General features: G+C 44.2%; 1 protein-coding gene across 1 annotated transcript in view; it reads right to left on the reverse strand.

Annotated features, from left to right (window-relative positions):
- Nucleotides 1-6,401: 6,401 nt before the first annotated feature.
- Nucleotides 6,402-16,282, reverse strand: part of LOC120045850 (gamma-aminobutyric acid receptor subunit pi-like) — a 112,384-nt gene continuing 102,503 nt past the window's right edge. Inside the window, exons 7-11 of the mRNA XM_038990784.1 lie at nt 14,727-14,809; nt 8,441-8,578; nt 7,699-7,851; nt 7,119-7,309; nt 6,402-6,761 (exon numbers count right to left, since the gene is read on the reverse strand). Coding sequence (XP_038846712.1) covers nt 6,402-6,761; nt 7,119-7,309; nt 7,699-7,851; nt 8,441-8,578; nt 14,727-14,809 — 925 coding nt within the window. The remainder of the gene's footprint in view (nt 6,762-7,118; nt 7,310-7,698; nt 7,852-8,440; nt 8,579-14,726; nt 14,810-16,282) is intronic.

A 16,282-nucleotide genomic window follows, 5' to 3' on the forward strand; every position in this document is an offset into this window, starting at 1 on the left:
ACAAGGAGCCCCGCCGATCCATCACGACTGGTCTGCCAACGTAACCGGCCGAGGTGGTTTCAACAGGCTCTTCCGTTGCGATGTCCCCAAAGACCCATCTGCTAGCCCTGCCCGCTAGCTGTCTGAATCGCCGTGTCTCCAGCTCACCTAGCGTAGTAGCACAACTGAAGTGGCTCCCTGACTCATCTATTGCTACTCACTGAACCCTATGATCACTCGGCTACACATGCCTGTCCCTAATGTCAATATGCCTTGTCTATTGCTGTTTTGGTTAGTGATTATTGTTTTATTTCACTGTACAGCCTCCAACCCTGCCCAATATGCCTTAACTAGCCCTTTTGTTCCACCTCCCACATATGCGGTGACCTCACCAGGCTTAACTGGTTCTTCTAGAGACAAAATCTCTCATCGTCACTCTCATAGCACACTCCGCCAACCCGGATGTCCTAGCCGTGTATAAACCCTGGCTTAGGAAGGCCACCAAAAATCTTGAAACTATAACATTTTCCGACAAGATAGAACTGCCAAAAGGGGGCGGAGTTGCAATCTACTGTAGAGAGCCTGTAGAGTTCTGTCATACAATCCAGGTCTGTGCCCAAACAATTCGAGCTTCTACTTTTAAACATCCACCTTTCCAGAAACAAGTCTCTCGCCGTTGCCGCTTGTTATAGACCCCATTCAGCCCCCAGCTGTGCCTTGGACACCATATGTGAATTGATCACCCCCCATCTATCGTCAGAGCTCGTACTGTTACGTGACCTAAACTGGGACATGCTTAACACCCCAACCATCCTACAATCTAAACTAGATGCCCTCAAATTATCAAGGAACATACCAGGTACAACCCTAAATCCGTAACCATGGGCACCCTCTTAGATATATCCTGACCAACTTGCCCTCTCAATACACCTCTGCTGTCTTCAACCAGGATCTCAGCAATCACTGCCTCATTGCCTGTGTGCGTAATGGGTCAATCGACCACCCCCCAGTCAAACGCTCCCTAAAACACTTCAGAGAGCAGGCCTATCTAATCGACCTGGCCCGGGTATCCTGGAAGGATATTTACCTCATCCCGTCAGTAGAGGATGCCTGGTTGCTCTTTTCCTCACCATCTTAAATAAGTATGCCCCATTCAGATATAGCCCTTGGTTAACCCCAGACCTGACTGCCCTTGACCAGCACAAAAACATCCTGTGGCGTACTGCACTAGCATTGAATAGCCCCAGCAATATGCAACTTTTCAGGGAAGTTAGGAACCAATATACACAGGCAGTTAGGAAACAAATTTGCATCCTGTAGCACAAACTCCAAAAAGTTCTGGGACACTGTTACGAGCACCTCCTCCCAGCTGCCCACTGCACTGAGGCTAGGAAACACTGTCACCATGGATAAATCTGTGATAATTGATCATTTCAATAAGCATTTTTTCTACGGCTGGCCATGCTTTCCACCTGGCTACCGCTACCGCGGTCAACAGCCCTGCGTCCCCCACAACAACTTGCCCAAGCCTCCCTCATTTCTCCTTCACCCAAATCCAGGTAGCTGATTTTCTGAAAGAGCTGCAAAATCTGGACCCCTACAAATCAGCCGGGCTAGACAATCTGGACCCTCTCTTTCTAAAATTATCCGTCAAAATTGTTTCAACTAGCCTGTTTCTCTCTTTCGTATCGTCTGAGATCCCCAAAGATTGGAAAGCTGCTGCGGTCATCCCCCTCTTCAAAGGGGGATGACCGCAGACCCAAACTGCTACAGACCTATATCTATCCTACCCTGCCTTTCTAAGGTCTTTCGAAAGCCAAATTAACAAACAGATCACCGACCATTTCGAATCCCACCGTACCTTCTCCACTAATCAATCTGGTTTCAGAGCTGGTCATGGGTGCACCTCAGCCACGCTCAAGGTCCTAAACGATATCATAACCGCCATCGATAAAAGACAATACTGTGCAGCTGTCTTCATCGACCTGGCCAAAGCTTTGGACTCTGTCAATCCCCACATTGTTATTGGCAGACTCAACAGCCTTGGTTTCTCAAATGACTGCCTCCCCTGGTTCACCAACTACTTCTCAGACAGAGTTCAGTGTGTCAAATTGGAGGGCCTGTTGTCCGGACCTCTGACAGTCTCTATGGGGGTGCCACAGGGTTCAATTCTCTGGCCGACTCTTTTCTCTGTATACATCAATGATGTCGCTCTTGCTACTGGTGATTCTCTGATCCACCTCTACGCAGACGACACCATTCTGTATACTTCTGGCCCTTCTTTTGACACTGTGTTAACTATCCTCCAGACAAGCTTCAATGCCATACAACTCTCCTTCCGTGGCCTCCAACTGCTCTTAAATGCAAGTAAAACTAAATGCATGCTCTTCAACCAATCGCTGCCCACACCTGCCCGCCCGTCCATCACTACTCTGGACAGTTCTGTCTTAGAATATGTGGACAATTACAAATACCTAGGTGTCTGGTTAGACTGTAATCTCTCCTTCCAGACTCACATTAAGCATCTCCAATCCAAAATTAAATCTAGATTCGACTTCCTATTTCACAACATAGCATCCTTCACTCATGCTGCCAAAAATACCCTCGTAAAACTGACTATCCTACCGTTCCTTGACTTCGGCGATGTCATTTACAAAATAGCCTCCAACACTCTACTCAGCAAATTGGATGTAGTCTATCACAGCGCCATCCGTTTTGTCACGAACGCCCCATATACCACCCACCACTGCGACCTGTATGCTCTCGTTGGCCGGCCCTCGCTTCATATTAGTCGCCAAACCCACTGGCTCCAGGTCATCTATAAGTCTTTGCTAGGTAAAGCCCCACCTTATCTCAGCTCACTGGTCACCATAGCAGCACCCACCCGTAGCACGCGCTTCAGCAGGTATATTTCACTGGTCACCCCCAAAGCCAATTCCTCCTTCGGCCGCCTTTCCTTCCAGTTCTCTGCTGCCAATGACTGAAACGAACTGCAAAAATCACTGAAGCTGGAGACTCATATCTCCCTCACTAGCTTTAAGCACCAGCTGTCAGAGCAGCTCACAGATCACTGCACCTGTACATAGCCCATCTGTAAATAGCCCATCCAACTACCTCATCCCCATACTGTTATTTATTTTGTTCCTTTGCACCCCAGTATCTCTACTTGCACACTCATCTTCTGCACATTTATCACTCGTGTTTAATTGCTATATTGTAATTATTTAGCCACTATGGCCTATTCATTGCCTTACCTGCCTTATCCTACCTCGTTTGCACACACTGTATATATACTTTTTCTATTGTATTATTGACTGTATGTTTGTTATTCCATGTGTAACTCTGTGTTGTTGTTTGTGTCGCACTGCTTTGCTTTATCTTGGCCAGGTCGCAGTTGTAAATGAGAACTTGTTCTCAACTAGCCTACCTGGTTAAATAAAGATTTTTTTAAAATATGAATTTCAGATACGTGAGGGTAGCCTCACAATATCTCTCAATATTGGCCCCTCTTACTTGGAAATTTGAGTAATATATAATAAAAGTTAACTATACCTGACAAGTTTGAGTGGTTTAGGTTAATTTCCCATCCTTTGTGGGCTCTGCCTGTCAAGCAGTAGAAGGTCACATTTGCCCATGTACTTTCAGCTGATAATGTTTACTTTGCAAGCTACTGGTAGAAAAGTCATCCAGTTGGCTAAACATAACGGTAAGTAGACCAATATAGGCCTACCTCGCGAAGTTACCTAACATCCCCTTTTCAACCTTGTTTTTAAGAGTGCTTTACCACGACAGACATGATAGGCTACATTGAGTGATAGACCACATCAAATTGGCTAGCTAGCTAATAACAGATCACGTCAATATGGCTAGTTAACAAGCTAACTTTTAGGGGATAAACTAGATGGCTATATCAAAATATTGTTTGATTTGCTTGCCATCTACAGTATAGTGGTGGTGTAACGTCTGCTTCCAACTCACACTCTCAAACATGTAGCTGCCTTGAACCCAGCTCACTTTACAGACCACTTTCCAGCTCACACTCTCAAACACATAGATCCCCTGAACGCAGCTCACTCTCCAGATCCCAATCACCCGAATTCTGATCACCTGTTCACACACCTGTATGTCATTATCACACACTATTTAGTTCAGTTTTTTGCACCCCATCATTGTGAGGTATTGTTTGTTTTGTGACACACTTCGATTCAGAACTCAGTCTTCCCTGTAAATAATCCTCCTGTGTATGATAGTTTTGGCCTGCCTCACTAACGACACCTTTTGCCTATTCCCTGCCTGTACTTTAGCCTATCGGATTTCCTGTTATCAACCTATTGCCTGATCTCCCGGATGACGTTACTAGCCTTTTCCCTGCCTGTACTGTTGCCTTTTTTGGACCCCCTGTGTATGACCTTCTGCCTGCCCCTGGACCCAGCTACCTGCTTCCTCCTGCGGTCCTTTACAAATGAACACCTGCTGCGCCCTGAGTTTGAAACCAGCTCTCTGTCTCCCATCGTGTTCATTACAGTTGGTGACAGAAGATTGGAAATAGACAGGAAGAGAACTTGCCGATGTCAAGCTCTTCCCAAAAGCCTTATTTCTGACAAAGCAAGCTAATAATACATTGTTTGCTTAGCTAGCTAGCTACATGCCTAATGGATAAGCTACCCCCACGTATCTGAAATCACATGATCAATTGGTGTTTACTGATCATGAAAAGCATGCGGTTATTTGCTGTGTAACTGATGATCGAGCTAAATGTGGAATAATCGGAAACATGACGTTCTGACTATTCTTTTCAATGCTCTTTTTGTCGTGAATTTTTAGATACTACTGCACTGTTGGAGCTAGGAACACAAGCGTTTCACTACACCCGCAATAACATCTGCTAAATATGTGTATGTGACCAATAGAATGTGATTTTATTTTATTTGAAGAGATGATATTAAAACCAAATAGTTAGAACATTGATTTAATAATACCTTGAAAACGGCACGTAGATGTCAATGGTTTAGCGGAGCTGGGGGTCTCCTTGCCCCCCAGCAGCCAAATTGAAGGCTCTGCACCTTATTGTGACATTTTATTGATAATGACCTATAGACTTCCATTATGTACATTAATTAAGAGAATTAATTAGTATTTCATAGTCATGAACAAGTCATATGTTATTTTATGCTATGGACAACCTTAAGATATTCAAGGAAGTAATAAACAAACATGCATTGAGTGTGAGACTGTTTATGTCTGCACAGGGCTATGAAATGTTGCAGTTTTCCTTTTGCATGCTGATATAGCATGCTATTACTTTAATTGAAAGATTTTTTACACCTCAATGGGAACTAATAATTCAACATTTCAAAATGTACTGTATTAGTAGTTATACGGAACGGAACAAAGTCTAAAGGGAACCATGGAAAGATTACAACGGAAATTGAAATCTTTGGTCCTTTGTTATTACTGATATGTGAAAATATGATTGGGAATATATGACATTCGTCATCATACACAACACTCACACAACAGAGGACAAGGAGGGATGTTAGTTCAACCCTTATCTGGATGATGAACAGGTGATTGATGATGACATCCTGTTACAGTAGCGGTTTCACCTCTGTTCAAAATGTCAGTGTCCTAAAACATCGACTACAAGGTACTAGCTTCACCATTAAGATGGCGTGGATCACAAAGCTCACAAAATACTATCTACCAGCTCCAATGGAAAAAATACTGCATATATCACTGTTACTCCACTAGGTGCTGTATATTCCTACCATTCTATTGCATTGTTCCTGTCCAGTTAAGGTGCTGGCAGTTGTTGCCCTATGATGACAAATGATATAAAACAGTTTATGGCTCATTGAGAGTCTATTTCCATAATGTGGTGGAGGGAGCCAAGGCCACTGGATGTCTTATATAAATAAAATATGAGAGAGAGAGAAAGAGAGAGAAAGAGAGAGAGAGAGAGAGAGAGATGCATATATTGCCATTCGGAGCTTAAGTGTGGACCCAGCCTAACCCAGAGGTACTCTGGATGCTTCCCTTCGCAGTGAGGAGCTCATTCATAAATATTACACAGCGCATCCAGCCACTCACTCCTCTGCTCCACACCAGCCATAGGTCATCTGTCAGCAGGCCATCATGGACAGAACTTACTGGAAATTCATCAGTTATGAGAGCAGTAATGAGCTGAATTAGGTATAATAAACGTGGCATGGACATGTAATTCTCCTCAGGATGTTGTACTGTAGTTGGTGGTCTACTGTACACTATGCCTCACTCATGACTGTAAATGTAAACATGTGCATTGTTTGAGAAAAAAACCACATACAGTATGAATGAATCCCACTTACAAACAGAAACACACAGATTCAGACACCCACACACACACACGCACATGCACATGCCGAAACACACACTCCTGTGTGTTACAAGTACAGGTAGTATGTCCAGTAGAGGAGGTTGATGAATACAAAGGAGAGGGGGAAGGTCATCCTGGAGTAGTTGTCTATTAAGTGGGGATTCTCCACATGGAAACAGTTTGCAGCTCTGCGCAGGAACTTGCGGAGGAGGACCAGGACAGTGAGGCAGCGATTGGGAGGCTCCTCAGGAGCCTCGGGCTTGGGCTCGCTGCCAGTGGGGCTGGAGGGGCCCAGTTCCAGCTCTGCAATGGGCGCTGAGACTGCAGCAGCTTTCTCCTTACGCCTCTTGGCCCTATTGTTTTCAGCGGCGATGGTAGTGACCATGCCGTTCATCTCCTCGTCAAAGCCTCCCATCTGGTGACCGTACTGGAGGGGAGGCAGGGGGAGAGAGAGGGGCACAGTGAGATGTGTGAAGAGTACACATATTAAAGCACCAAACAACTGATGCTATTGACTGAAATGAAAAAAAGGGACGAGATACTTACATTAATAGTGTATGCGACATCGCAGAAGACAAGAAATTACAAAGTCGATGACGATTCTGATAATGATGAGGATGACGACAACGACGATGATGATAACAATGATGCTGATGATGATGATCAAGATCATAAACATGACGGCAATGACGATGCCAATGATGATTACAGCGACAATAAAAAATGATGACGAACGTGACAATGATAACCGCGCCACTGTTGATAACCACGCTGAAGGCCTCACCATGACAATGTTGGCGTCGGGATGGTTGAGGGTGCAGAAGTGGGCCACGGCGTACTCGATCAGGGCTCCGAAGATGAAGCTGAAGCAGATGCCCAGGTACACATCGATGGCCTTGATGAAACAGTTGGCATTGGGCAGGGACGTCCTGGCACCCATCATCAATGTGGTCATGGTCAGAACCGTGGTCACTCCTGTCACAAACCACGGCACAATGGTTGGATGAGTCATTCAATATTTGAAAGCGTCAAGATCGCCAGTCTTCCTTTCAATTCACAAACAACAACAAAACTATAGAGTTTAATGATGAACTACCAATAGGATTCGCTTGAGTTGAGTTACCTGGCCTTAATACACCAGGCTAGATGTGTACTCTATACTACAGTAATATAAATGTAGGCTAACAGGAGTGTGATATACTTGTGGAACATCCTGCTTTCCCTAACCGCCAGCATTCTACACGTTTTCAGACAGCCAAATAGCTTCTGATCAGCAGCTTTGCATGGAGGAGAGTGTGATAGGGTGGTAAAAGCATGGATTTGATTGGTGGGTGTGCTTCCTGGTTTAAGGAACAGTGGTTTACCGATGCAGACCCTTGCGGGGACGGAAGACTGGCTGATCCAGAAGGACACCCAGGACAGGACCACTAGTAGGCTAGAGGGAACATACGTCTCCAGGATGAAGTACAGGATGCTTCTCTTCAGCTCAAAGTGGAAGATCAGCTTGGGGTAGTGGCCTGTGAGAGAGAGAGAGAGAGAGAGAGACAGCAGAGAGACATTAGAATGAGTGTGCTAATAGAACCCAAGGGTTCCTTTACTACCAACTATCAATTTAAAGGGATAGTTCACCCAATTTACAAAATTACATATTGGTTTTCTTACCCTGTATGAAGTCTATGGACAAGGTAGGTACAGATATTAGCATTTTTTTGCGCATCATGCTCAAATCATCTATAAGTGACTTTGTTGAACTTCACAATACATTTCTGATACTTTCGGATGATTTGGATGATGCGCGAAAAATTGCAATATCGCTACCATGACTTGAATGGGATTTGTGCCACAAATGCTAAAACGTTTGCAAATGGAAACACTGTCAGGGAAATGAAACCAAAGCATGGATTACTGTCATACCTTGCCCATAGACTGCTTACAGGGTGAGGACACTGAATGTGTCATTTTGTAACGTGGGTGAACCTTCCCTTTAAAAGATGAACATGGCTAACAACTGTCACAAGAGACTAAATCTAAACAGTTGCCCAAAATATTTGTGAAAGGATGATGAAAGGATAATGTTAGAGGTACAGTAGGAGTTGAAAGTCGAACCTGTTTCATAGATGGCCTCAGACGCAGAGGTGTAGTGGTCCTCTACTGTGTACTGGGCCAGACGCAGCGTGTCCAAACCACTGACCGACTCGTTCCCTCTGGTCCAGTAGAACATCACATCATTGGTGTTGTAGCCCCCTGTAAATATATATATATTGAGAGAGAGATAGTTAATGGGGGTCTATTACACTAAGCGACTACATGTTTTGCAGTAACACTTTATCACACATGTACTACTTACTATACATGTAATAGAAACACAAACGGTCATCCATAAAACAATGAATAAAGGTTAGCTGGCTACTGAGCTGTAAGTGTGTGACAGCCACAGGCAAACTTTAAAATGTAAAGGTTTTATTAAATAATAGTAGCATACAGTAGCAACAGCCCTCCATTGCTCATTGTGAAGCACTGTGACATCCAGTAGGAGTGAATAGGAAATGCTAATGCAAATGCAGCCTTACTTCAAGAGAGGGAGAGAGAAGGGAAAAAAGAGGGCAAGAAGGAAACAACGGCAATGAGGACAGCGCTGCTTTAACAGTTTCCTTCCTGCCTAACACAACAGCAGTTGATTCATCCATATTTCAGGTCTTATATTATGTCAGTACCTTACATAATCCTACAGACCAGTTTACAACCAGTTTACATTTGATTTAGAAGACCTCATATTGACACTGTATTTATAACAACGTATAATAAACTTATGAGCAAGCTGCTTACTGTATAAGCTATAAAGTGAGCAAGCTACTTACTGTATAAGCTATAAAGTACTGACAGTTTTTCTTCCTGATAATCTGGGTACAGCTCCGAAACTGACTGAAACCACCTGGCACATCTGGCGGGGTAAAGCAAATGCTCAAAGAATTTGAAAGATTTCAAATAGTATTTGAACCCAGGTCTACTCGGAAACAGTTTTCTAACCGTAGATCATGCCTTTGGAGATTCATTATGAGACGTAGTTCAGTAATTGACCTGCAGAGGACGATGTAGCATAAGAAGCCCTACGAGGCGACTGACTGGAGGAGGAGAAATCTCCATTATACTGGGACACAGAGGATCCCCATTTCCTGTTGCTTCATTAGACCAAACACTCATTGATTGGCCTTTTATCAATTAGTTTTGCTCACGTCCTGCATCTTCTCTCTTCAGTTCTCTCTCGCCTCCTCATGAAAAAGGTCAAAGTTAACCGTGGAGCTTCGGAGAAGAGAGTGAACACGGAAATGCGCTTGCTTGAAAAGCCTCCTACACTTGCGCATCATTAGGCAAATGACGTTTACAGCGGTGGATCCCAAAGTAAATGTGTAAAGTGCTCAAAACAAATGAAGTTAGTAGTGCAAGACATTTATTGCTAAAACAATAAGGACCATATTGTTTTTAAACGTGTGCATGTTTTTCTCCTCTGGCAAAACAAAAGCTGATTGAAAGGGTGTGTGGCAGATTTCAAAACTCTTCCACGGTAGGATGGCTATCGGGACGGGGAGGACATTCTTCCGTTTGCCTACTAACGAATTGACACAGTCCTCGACCCCTTATCGGTTTGCGAGTCGGGGGGAGAGAGGACTGAGGAGAGAGACAGAGGACGGTCTTTTGCCCAAATGAGAATGATCTCCCATGATCTCATGGCTCTTACACTGCCATCTCATCATCTCCCCTGACATGTATGAAAATCCAGGAAGGCATACATTATTGAGGAAAGTGTGTATAACGTAGTATGCAGAGCACCCTGACGAAAAGCAACAGAGACTTTGAAGCTGCTGAGGCTCAGGATCTCTTGTTGTAACTTCCTCAGTGCTGTTACGTTTGCCCCTTTTACCCGACTGAACTCGTTATTTTCATGACTGCCAGGTCAGGGCAATGTGCAAATAAGGGTTTGAAGCATGCGCCGGCGCCGCAGTCCTATGCAGCAGAGCGTGAACGGTTACATTAGGACATAAGGATCTTGAAGTGCTCTGAAGCCTGAAAAGTGCACTACCCTGCAGCCTGGTGAAGTGAAAGCTTTTGCCTCTTAAAATATCCTACTCACTGAGACAATGAGATGGGGGCATCTTTAAAATGGCTGCATAGAGACTTTTTAAAAATCTTCAAAACCAAATCCATACAGCATCCTCCCCTGTGGTGAGTGTGGTCTTGTCATTAAGCAACAATCAAACATGGCTGGGAACATCTTCTGACTCCAGGCCTTTTCTGCTGTCAGTAGCCACTACAGTTGTCACCTTCATCTCTATCTAAACAGTGTAATCTTTTGTCTTTAAACTTCCCTGTTGGAAGTGGAGTGCAGCCTGGGGAGTGAAGAGGAGCGGGGAGCGATGTTCCATTTTTGGCAGCACATTAAAAATAATGAAAGCTCACAGTCTGGCGCTTTTCAGTGTGCTGCTGAAGCAAGGCTCTGGGAGTCTGGGATGCACAGAATATGTTTAGCCTGGCAGTAATGTAAAGAGGAAAACAATTTACTTGACTTGAGTTAACCTCTACATGTATTGAGTGGGATCAGTGGAACAGTAGCTCCCTCTGACTGAGTTCGTTGTTGGCATGTGATATAGCTATAGCTATAGCTATAGCTTAGCATGACTTGCACTGGCGTAACACAGTTATGTAACACATAATGTGTTAGCCAGACAGCCACACACAAACCGATCGCTGTCCATGGTGCTGAAATGTAGTCATGTCTATGTGGCTGCATGCCTAATGAATCGATGAATCGTTATTGACATAAACAGGTGCGCTTGGCACCTACTACCATACCCCGTTCCAAGGCAATTCTATATTTTATCTTGCTCATTCACCCTCTGAATGGCACACACACAGTCCATGCCTCAATTGTCTCAAGGCTTAAAAAGCTTTCTTTAACCTGTCTCCTCCTCTTCATCTACACTGATTGAAGTGACATCAATAAGGTATCACAGAAAGAGCAGTTCTTCATTTGTTTTGTATACTCAGTGTATAGCTTTGCTTTAGCTAATGGATACATGTGTATTGGTAGGCCTATTTGGTAATCCTTTTCTCATGTGAAGCCTAACATTTCCTAAAGCTATACATGGTGTTGCAATGCTGCCATTTTTAGACTGTTGGCATGTGGCAATAATGACCTGTTCAGTAATTCAAGTTGGAAATTCAAACATCGGAGATTGTAAAATACATGTTTGATGCAACAGGATATTAATCAGCTCATAACCATCTGTCCTGTATAGGCTACCTGAACCGGCATGACATGAGCCGTCCTCGTGCTCTCTCCCAGCTTGGATAGAAAGTTACCGTGCGTAAAACCAGTCTATTAATGCCAAATAATAAAGTCAGTTCACCCTCAAAACGCTAGCTTACCAGGGATTGTTTCATTATGCAGTGTACTATCTATAGCTATATACCGTATTTAGCTGCTAGTTATAAACCTTTTCAAAAAATGACACATCAAATAACCTAACAATGAGGAAAAAGTAGTCGGCTTGAGGATAAATCCAGACACTATTTTGTCTGGCTAATAGCCTACAAAAATGGGCTGCAATATTCAAGGTAAATTCAACTAAATCAAATGAAATCCAACTTGAGGAACTCCCCTGAAGTCCTCTTTTTGTTTGTGTGCAAATGTTTTCACCACTGCCTGTAGTTTTAGGTTTGCTGGCCCTACGGTTTTCTATAGGCTACTGAGTATTGCCAACCCAGACAGGCTATAATGCACAATGTCTCAGGAGAGACTATGTCCATTGTGCCGCACACAATTTAAACTTAGTCGTGAAGGATGCATGCAAAGACATACCAGGGATAAGGGTCTGTTGATATTGCAACCACACAACTTGAACACCGGTTCCCCAGTATGAACGAAATCGCAAAACGCTTTTTATGTTCAATCCCTAAATATGATCATCTGTTTGCATCTGCCAAGAATCCCCTCCTGTATTCCCTGCATACCCACGACTGTGTGGCCTCACACAGTTCCAACTCCATCATCAAGTTTGCTGACGACACAACAGTAGTAGGCCTCATTACCAACAACGACGAGACAGCCTACAGGGAGGAGGTAGGCACTCTGACGGCGTGGTGCCAGGTAAACAACCTCTCCCTCAACGTTAGCAAAACAAAGGAGCTGATTGTGGACTGATTGTGGTCAATAACTTCAAATTCCTCCGTGTACACATCTCAGAGAAGCTGAAATGATCTAACCACACTGACACCGTGGTGAAGAAGCCACGACAGCGATTCTTCAACCTCAGGATTCTGAAGAAATTTAGCCTGTCCCCGAGGGCCCTCACAGTGTTCTACAGGAGCACCATCGAGAGCACACTGTCGTACTGCATCACAGCATGGTACGGCAACTCCACAGCCGCAAATTGCATGGCACTTCAGAGGGTGATACGTGCAGCCGAATGCCTCATTGGGTGCACACTGCCTGCTCTACAGGACACCTACAACACCAGGTGTCGCAGAAACGCCATCAGGTACACCAGCCACTCAAGCCATCGCCCCTTCAATCTCTGAGACGCAGGCAGTACAGGAGCATCATGGCAAAAACTGGAGGTATGGCCAATAGTTTCTACCCTCAGACCATCAGGCTGCTGAATACCCACCACTAGTCAGCTACCTGCTTTATTGTTTTCATTTTACTTGGTTCCCACACGCCCTCAATGGTCATGCTGCTCCACCTATATGGTCATTCCCTCGTACAGCCCCTCAAAAGTCTTTACTATGCCTCCACCCTAATGGCCATTTATTTATTAATCAATACTATAGTTGTTATGATGTATATAGTGCTATTTCTATAGTTGTTTTTGATGACCATTTTCATTATTTTATTTAACTTATGTTGGAGCTCAGAAGCTAATATTTTCACTGTACCCTGCGATCACACCTGCAACCCTGTACATATAACTACTAAACACTCTGAATCTGAATTGACTGTCCAGAGCTTAAAATATACAGCTCATCTCTTTCAGTAACGTGTTGAGGCCGGCAATTAAGGAGAATGAGAGGCTCAATTAATGATGTTACAGAACTGCTGTATTTGAAGCACAACTCCCTTCTGCATTCAAAAAGTATTCAGACCCCTTGATTTTCCCCCACATTTTGTTACGTTACAGCTTTATTCTAAAATGGATTAAATTAAATCTACACACAATAATCCATAATGACGAAGCAAAAACAGGTTTTTAGAAATTTTAGCAAATGTATTAAAAAAAAACCTGAAATATCACATTTACATAAGTATTCAGACCCTTTACTCAGTACTTTGTTGAAGCACCTTTGGCAGCGATTACAGCCTCGAGTCTACTTGTGTATGACTCTACAAGCTTGGCACACCTGTATTTGGGGAGTTTCTCCTATTCTTCTCTGCAGATCATCTCAAGCTCTGGTTGGACCACTCAAGGACATTCAGAGACTTGTCCCAAAGCCACTCCTGCATTGTCTTGGCTGTGTGCTTAGGGTCGTTGTCCTGTTGGAAGGTGACCCTTCGCCCCAGTCTGAGGTCCTGAGCTCTCTGTAGCAGGTTTTCATCAAGGATCTCTCTGTACTTTGCTTCATTCATCTTTGCCTCGATACTGACTAGTCTCCCAGTCCCTGCCACTGAAAAACATCCCCACAGCATGATGCTGCCAACACCATGCTTCACCGTAGGCATGGTGCCAGGTTTCCTCCAGACGTAAAGCTTGACATTCAGACCAATTAGTTCAATCTTGGTTTCATCAGACCAGAGAATCTTGTTTCTCATGGTCTGAGTCTTTAGGTGCCTTTTGGCAAACTCCAAGAGGGCTGTCATGTGTATTTTACTGAGGAGTGGCTTCCATCTGGCCACTCTACCATAAAGGCCTGATTGGTGGAGTGCTGCAGAGATGGTTGTCCTTCTGGAAGGTTCTCCCATCTCCACAGAGGAACTCTAGAACTCTGTCAGAGTGACCATCGGGTTCTTGGTCACCTCCCTGACCAACGACAACAGAGAAGTCGCAGTCAGATGGCGGGGGCGGGGAGGTGCCTGTGAGATGGCTTGAATGGAAGATGAACCGTGCTGCCTGCCTTGCTCATCTTTCCCTGTTGACCTCGTCACTCTGCTCAAGCCATGCGGTTCCCTCTTGACTGTTGCTCCCTCTGTTGGAGGCTTGAAATAATCAAAATGTTCATCTCCAGCTGAAACTCACAGTCCAGGCCTACGCTATCATAATAGCTGTTTTATTTGATTGTTGTTAGTTTTGCTTTTCAAGCGCTTTGCGATTCTTTCTGTAGTGAAAAGCACTACTATAGGAGTTGAATAAATTCTAAGCCACGTTGCTGCCTAGATGTAGAAGTGAATTGGAAATCTTACAGCTCTCCAGTTGCAGAGTGCAGGTTTGCTTGTCCATGGGATATTTGGTCAGATCCATGTTGCAGGCCACAGTGGTGGTGATCCTGGAGATATGAGAGAAAACGGTTAACAGAGGTTTCTTTCCCCCTAGCAGAACCATCTCAGTGTTTCCCCATGTATTCCCTCTGGCGTACCTCTGAAGGCACTAATGCTGTTTGTGTCCCTCTCCTCAATCCTAAAATAAACCCTTTGCACTGTTCAATCACTGCTTTAGATAATCCAATTACTAATTCTTATTGAGCACACTGAGCAATATTTGATTTAGTGATCCTGCAGGGACTTACAGTATCTACACTGAATAAAAATATAAACACAACATGTAACGTGTTGGTCCCATGTTTCATGAGCTGAAATAAACGATCCCAAAGTTTTCCATATGCACAAAAAGGCTTAAAATGTTATGCACAGATTTGTTTACATCCCTGTTAGTGAGCATTTCTCTTTTACCAAGATAGTCCATCCACCTGACAGGTGTGGCATATCAAGAAGCTGATTAAACAGCATAATCATTACACAGGTGCACCTTGTGCTGGGGACAGTAAAAGCCCACTCTAAAATATGCAGTTTTGCACAACGCAACAGATGTCTCATGTTTTGAGGGAGCGTGCAATTGGCATGCTGACTGCAGGAATGTCCACCAGAGCTGTTGCCAGAGAATGTAATGTTAATTTATCTACCATAAGCAACCTCCAACATCGTTTTAGAGAATTTGGTAGTACGTCCAACCGGCCTCACAACCTCTGACCACGTGTAACCACACCGGCGGCCCAGGACCTCCACATCAGGCTTCTTCACCTGGGGGATCGTCTGTGACCAGTCACCCGGCAGCTGATGAAATTCTGGGTTTACACAACTGACAAATTTCTGCACAAACTGTCAGAAACCATCTCAGGGAAGCTCATCTGTGTGCTCGTCGTCCTCACTAGAGTCTTGACCTGATTGCAAATCGGCGTCATAACCGACTTCAGTGGGCAAATGCTCACTGTACCGGGCAGATGGCCATGTGGGGGAGCGTTTTTTTATTTAACTAGGCAAGTCAGTTAAGAACAAATTCTTATTTACAATGACGGCCTAGGAACAGTGGGTTAACTGCCTTGTTCAGGGGCAGAACGACAGATTTTTACCTTGTCAGTTCAGGGATTTCATCTAGCAACCTTTCGGTTACTGGTCCAAATGCTATAACCACTAGGCTACCTGCTGGTTTGCTGATGTCATTGTTGTGAACAGAGTGCCCCATGGTGCCGGTGAGCAGTGGTGTAAAGTACTTAAGTAAAAATACTTTAAAGTACTACTCAACTCTATTGCATTTTATTGATGTTAATTTGAATGCACAAAGATACCGTGACGAGGTCCTGAGACCGATTGCCGTGCCATCAATCTGCTGCCATCACCTCATGTTTCAGCATGATAATGCACAGCCCCATGTCGCAAGGATCTGTACACAATTCCTGGAAGCTGAAAATGTCCCAGTTCTTCCATGGCCTGCATACTCACCAGACATGTCACCCATTGAGCAT

The sequence above is a fragment of the Salvelinus namaycush genome, chromosome 4 (assembly GCF_016432855.1).
Source record: "Salvelinus namaycush isolate Seneca chromosome 4, SaNama_1.0, whole genome shotgun sequence".
In the NCBI taxonomy this organism is placed as follows: Eukaryota; Metazoa; Chordata; class Actinopteri; order Salmoniformes; family Salmonidae; genus Salvelinus; species Salvelinus namaycush.